This window comes from Chinchilla lanigera, unplaced genomic scaffold (genome assembly GCF_000276665.1).
Source record: "Chinchilla lanigera isolate Chin_1 unplaced genomic scaffold, ChiLan1.0 scaffold00012, whole genome shotgun sequence".
NCBI classification, from domain to species: Eukaryota; Metazoa; Chordata; class Mammalia; order Rodentia; family Chinchillidae; genus Chinchilla; species Chinchilla lanigera.
In genome coordinates, this window is record NW_004955413.1 from 16,688,216 (window position 1) to 16,694,215 (window position 6,000).

A 6,000-nucleotide genomic window follows, 5' to 3' on the forward strand; every position below is an offset into this window, starting at 1 on the left:
TCTCATTTACATGTAAACATTGTGACATATTTACTGAAACTCTTCTTACAGATAAAAATTTAAATCACAACTCCACTGTGTGTAATTAAGTTCTGCCCTACATGGCAAATTAAACTGACTTTGAGTGATGTGCAATAAAAAACTTTATAAAATACAAAGTGTTTCCCATGGGTTGTCCCATATTGCTATGTCCCTGAAGATTGTTTTGATTGGACATTTGTGGGGGAGAACGCTGTAGAAAAGCTTTAGATATGGTAATGACAATAACTGGATGTGAGATAAGAACTTATCATAAGGCAGGGAAAGGTTCCACGTCTCTAGCAAATTGTGCAAATTTGAGAAAGTTACCTGGCCATGCTGGACCTGACTGTCCTGAACTACCACGTGAGCAGGTAGCCCATAGCATTTTAAGTTTCCTTGCAATCCTAGACTCCCCTGATCTCAGTTATACAGTATCCATCATGGCCTGATTCTGGGATTTCAAAAGCTCATTTTTTGTAATTTTAGCAGATCCTACCAAACAGGCTTAGCTAACAGTTAAGAATTTGTGAAAGTGAATATGATCAAACATTCCTGTAGGATTTCCCAGGGGGTCCAGACCCTTTCACTCTATTCAGAGTGACTTTGAGATGACCAAACCCTTAGAAGTTCTTCTAGATGGAAGATGACATCAATTGAAATATTATGACTGCTATCACTATAGGAAATATCTCTCAGAGGTGAAAGCCAAAAGGACTGTTTTGGTTTTTTTTCCAAAATAAAGTATCATATTTCTTTGATAACTGACTTCCTAGAAATCTTGTTTCTTAGTCTACACTGTGCCAGGAATTGTTCTTGCTGCTGTAGATTCAGGAATGAATAAAGTGTATAGCTCATGCCTTTCTTGCATGTGTGTTCCAATGTATTACTTCTTTATTTTAAGTCCTTCAAATATCTCTTTAAAAATATGGGGAAAGTGGTGGATAAATAAAAGATAATGCATTTGAAATGAGAGAGAGGAGCAAGTGGATTACGAATGTCCCCTGGTGGAACACTGGAGAGATAGCAGGGACCTGCCTTGGAGAAGAACGGAGGGATATGAAAAGAGTGCTGAGGGAAAGGGGAGAAGGATCAGGCAATTCAAAGGAAGAGGTGAGAGAGAAGGATATCTAGGAGAGATACAGGCACAGTATGAGAGAATGAGAGAGAACAAAACAGGAGAGAAAAGAGAAAAAACACTGTTATGGAAAATCACTCAAAGAAAGCCAACACCTTGAGGGAAAATATTATTTCATTTCTGTTTATAAGCAACTTCCATCCTCCTAAAGGTAGAACTCAAGTTTCTAATAAAGTTTTATGAATCAACAAATCATTCATTCAAATAGTGTGAAATTTAGTAACCAAGGATAATATAGGATAAGGAAGAGCTCTATACAACAGGAGGGTACACAGAGGAAAGGACAGATAGTCTGAAAATGTGTTATTGATAAGAAGATACAATTAGGGTATGCAGTTCCTACAAATGTTGAAAGGATACTTAATGTTAACTCTTCAGTTATAGTTTTCTTTCATTACATCATTAACAATGTCCATTCCACTGACGTAAAGATAAAGAAATTCTTATATATGCACACATAAACACATATCAACTGCAACCCATTGAAATAACATCATAAATTGCTCTAAATGCTTATTTTTCTATCTTGAACGCATGTCCATGGATCCCATTCCTAGACCCTAAAGGTTACAGACTTTAGCAAAAGCCACGGGTTAAGAAAGGCACACTGTGTCAAGCTAATTTTCAAGGTAAATCTGTTTATTACTCACCTCACATTTAATGATCAGACCTTGGCATTTCTGATGATAACTATTTGCCAACTTTGTTGGCAGTGCAACTCATCTCGCTCAGAAACATTGATTTTTTGAAGGTATGAGGGGGCTCCCTACTAAGGGGTAATGTTTTGTGTTGTCACATTTCTTTTCAGAACTAAACCTGTCTCTCATCAGGAACGAGCTCTCTTTTCAAATTGCAACTCAAGATGCAAATGTTCAGAGACCAAGTGGGAACCGATGTGTGGTGATAATGGAATTACATACGCATCAGCTTGCTTTGCTGGTTGTCAAACCTCCAACATGAGTGGAAAGGACATTGTAAGAAAACACTTTTCCAAAAGTACTTGCCCATGAATCTCTTACCATATCGAACTGTGTGCTTCTAGGGAGGCTCGGCAGTAGCATACGCTGGCAGGAGTCCTGGCTCTTTCCTTGTCTGTTTGTATGCAAGCAGGGAATTTAAAACCATTTCTAGGGGATCTAAAGTTAAAAGAGCCAGAGTAAGAATTAGTTGTGAAACAAGGTAGAACAGCTTTTGAAATTATGTAGATATTTGGTTGTTTTGCTGATAAGTACTAATAGCCCAGAATAAGGAAGTGGTCCTTGGACATTTAGGGGCAAGACAAAATAGAAGCCAGTATTAGGAAGTCAAGACCCAGAGGTGTAGATCCAAGATTCAGGCATCTGCTTATATGGTGAAGCTAATGGTGCTGGGAAAGCCCTGCTTGAGAAATCAGGCCAATCTGTGTGCTAATTAAAAGTAGATTGCCTGGAATGGGGGTTTCCATAAGGTGGGAGTGGGAGGTTAGAAATCTAAGTCGGAAACTGTTTCCATCAGTCTGGATTGCTATAACAAGTACACCTTAGACTGAGTGGTTTAAACAGCAAACATTTAGCTCTCACCGTTATGGAGGCTGGGAATTCCAAAATTAAGGGGCCGGGGATCACAACCAGCAGAATTAAGCTTCCTCTTTGTAGACAGTCATCTTCTCTCTGTTTTTCCATGGCTGGGAGTAGAGAGAGAGAATAAGAGATCTTTTCTTAGAAGGAGACACAGTAAATGCCACTCATGAGGGCTTCAGCCTCATGATCTAACTTCCACCCAAATGTCTTACCTCTACCTACCATCACACTGGGGGTAGTATTTTAGTATATGAATTTAGGACAAACAGTTCATAACAAAATAGTACTGCATGGTAGAATGAACTTCAATCATTAACAAATGCCCTTTTGATCACACCTTTACATTCCTGGCTCAAACACTGAGTCTTCTTTATACTCAGGTTGCATTCTCTTCATGACTGACAGAATTCACCTTCATTTGATGGTACAAGAGGGCTAAAAATTAGATCACACTGTACGTACATATGCTTATCAACATAAAGGGTAGAAATGCTCTGGCAAACCCATGGGCAGATACAAAGTAATGTTTGTTGATTTTCTCTTTGTTTTATTATTTTGACATTTTATTCAGCGTGAAAAGGATTCATCTCTAGTAGCAGAAAGACAATCCACCAATCTGAAATGTCTTCTGCATTCTTTGTTTTTCATCTTCCCTTCCCCTCCCTTCCTTTCCCTTCCTTTCCCTTCCCTTCCCCTTCCCTTCCCCTCCCCTCCCCTCCTCTCCCTTCTCTTCCTTTTCCTTCCCTTCCCTCCCCCTCCCCTTCTCTCCCCTCCCTTCCCTTCCTTTTCCTTCCCTTCCCTTCCCTTTCCTTCCCTTCTTGAAGACATTCCATGCCAGAGGCTAAGATAGATGCCTTTAAAAACTGCATTTAAATTTCATGATCCTCAAACAATTGCTTAATGTTTTATGTATTTTTCTCTAGTGAGAACTAAAACATTGAGATATGAAGCATCTGAGATATATATGGAGAGAGAAAAATGGGAGTAAAAGGAAGAAAGAGACAAAGACAGAGAGAGAGAGAGAGAGAGAGAGAGAGAGAGAGAGAGAGAGAGAGAGAGAGAAAGTGCACCAGTAGCAAGAGTCAAGATTCAAACACTTCTGATCTGACTCCCCTAAGGGGAAAAAAATCTATATTGCTACTTTCATTTAAGAAAGGAAGTGTCAGCTTTATTTCATTCTTTATCTAAAAATTCACAAACGCTTCTGTGCTGAAAGCAACTGACAAATATTATAGATTATGAAATTTCATTTTATTAATGAAGTTTATAGAAATACACACTGGAAGGATTATAAAAGTTGTTTTCTGTTAGCTGAGATTTAGCTGACTTTTATGCACCTGAATTTTTTTCTCTAACAGCCAATAGAAATTCTGTCACAGCCTCAAAATATACCCATTTGTTTAGCAAGTTTCTTTTGAATGCCTGAAAGGAAGGCCAAGTTTGGCTCTCATATATTTTGATGACAAAGCAGTTTCTGCCTTCATAAAGATTATACAGTAGTGGAGAAATACAGTTTAAAAATAAACACATATGAGATGGTTGGTCCTAATAGATACTTTCGGTAAAAAATTAGAATGAGAAGCTGGATGAGAGGGATGCTGTTTTGAATGGATAGTCATGAAAGTTGTCTCTATCAAAACCTCTGAATAGAAACCTGAAGTGAGCGTGCCCCCTAGGTAGGTATTTAGGAGAAGAGCTGCCCAGGCAGAGGAAAGGGCAAGGGCATGAGTGCCCTTGCCAAGAAAGAGGAGGATCATCTAGAGCAAAATAAAAGGCAGCATGGCCCTTTCCAAGATTGTGTGTGTGTCCAAAGCAGGGAGAGGGAAGGGAGGATCATTGCACAACAAGATCAGAGCAGGATCCAATAGCCACATGATGTGGAGCCTATAAAAATCACTGTAAAGATGTGAGCTTTTATACAAATGTACAATAAGGAGTCATTGAGAAGTTGATAATGTTGATGCTATTTGACTGTCATTTAAAAAACAAAGCTTTTATTTGGGGTGACTTTACTATGTAGAAAATAAGCTGTACCTAGAGAAGAGTGGAAACAAGTTGAGCACAAAGAAATCACTGCAACAATAAAAGCAAAATATAATGATGATTTAGACTTGACAGTGGTAGTGCAGGAGACAAGGTACAATTGGATTTGACAGAATTTGCTGAGAGATTCTCCTATAAGCTTTGTAGTCTGTAGACCAACCGGCTGCTGCTTGAATAATGAAGGTGTATCTGTAGATTTCATCTTGCTCAATATAACTCTAAGACAGAAAAAGAAAGGAATATGCTCCCCATTGTTTGTATAATACACGGATGCTGGCCTCTAAAGTATTTTTAAATAAATGTTTATCTTTAGTTTTGTATACCTGTTGATGAAGTAATTGAACTTCTCTCTGTTGTGTTGCAGATATTTTATAACTGCACCTGTGTGGGAACTGCAGCCTCTAAATCTGGAAATTTCTCAGGCGTAGTGGGCAGATGTCAAAAAGATAATGGATGTTCCAAAATGTTTCTGTATTTCCTTGTAATTTCAGTCATCACATCCTATACTTTATCCCTAGGTGGCATACCTGGATACATATTACTTCTGAGGTGAATACTGATTCTCCCCATACCAATCATTATATAAGACATGATATAATTATAGAGAGCTGTGATTACAGATTATTTTCTAGAGAATCGCCATGACTGCCTGTAGTTTTTTTCAGGGAATTTGTCCCATACCTTTGTTTCACTTTTAGAAGCAACCCGTTCTAAGTTCTTATACAAAAATTTTGCCAAAGTAGAAAATTCTGTGTTTCAAAACGTTCAGAAACCATTGGCCTAGAAGCAGTGATAATGAATTTTTTAGAGTTTTCAATGATACAAACAGCCTATGGTGGCACCCGTATCACACTGAGAGAGTTGTCATTACCTACATCGTTCTACAGTGTTATAGCTAATGTTAGAGGCAACATTAAGTGATATAGTTAAAATGTGTTTTAGATTAAATGTAGTTTCATCAAATTATGGAAGACACAATTTATAAGACACTTTAAATCTTGTGTAATATCACGTTTTGTCCTTATTATTACTTTTCTGTATATTGTTTCTGTAACTGAAATTATCTGGGAGACATGTCATAGTTGTGGGATAACTTGAGAATCCTAATCTATGAGTTTCATGTTATTGACTTCAGGTATATTTGCATATAAAATTCAAAAATATTTTTTAAAACTCATCTACCACATTATGTATTTTTCAATTGGTAGGTACATATTTTTATATAAATTTAAATAGTTTTAT

General features: G+C 37.5%; 1 protein-coding gene across 2 annotated transcripts in view; it reads left to right on the forward strand.

The window, feature by feature from the left end:
* Slco1c1 (solute carrier organic anion transporter family, member 1C1) overlaps window positions 1–6,000 on the forward strand; it is a 50,984-nt gene that overhangs the window by 33,561 nt on the left and 11,423 nt on the right. For both annotated transcript variants that reach the window (XM_005379046.2, XM_005379049.2), the window contains 2 exons: window positions 1,965–2,130; window positions 5,123–5,307. In XM_005379046.2, coding sequence (XP_005379103.1) covers window positions 1,965–2,130; window positions 5,123–5,307 — 351 coding nt within the window. The remainder of the gene's footprint in view (window positions 1–1,964; window positions 2,131–5,122; window positions 5,308–6,000) is intronic.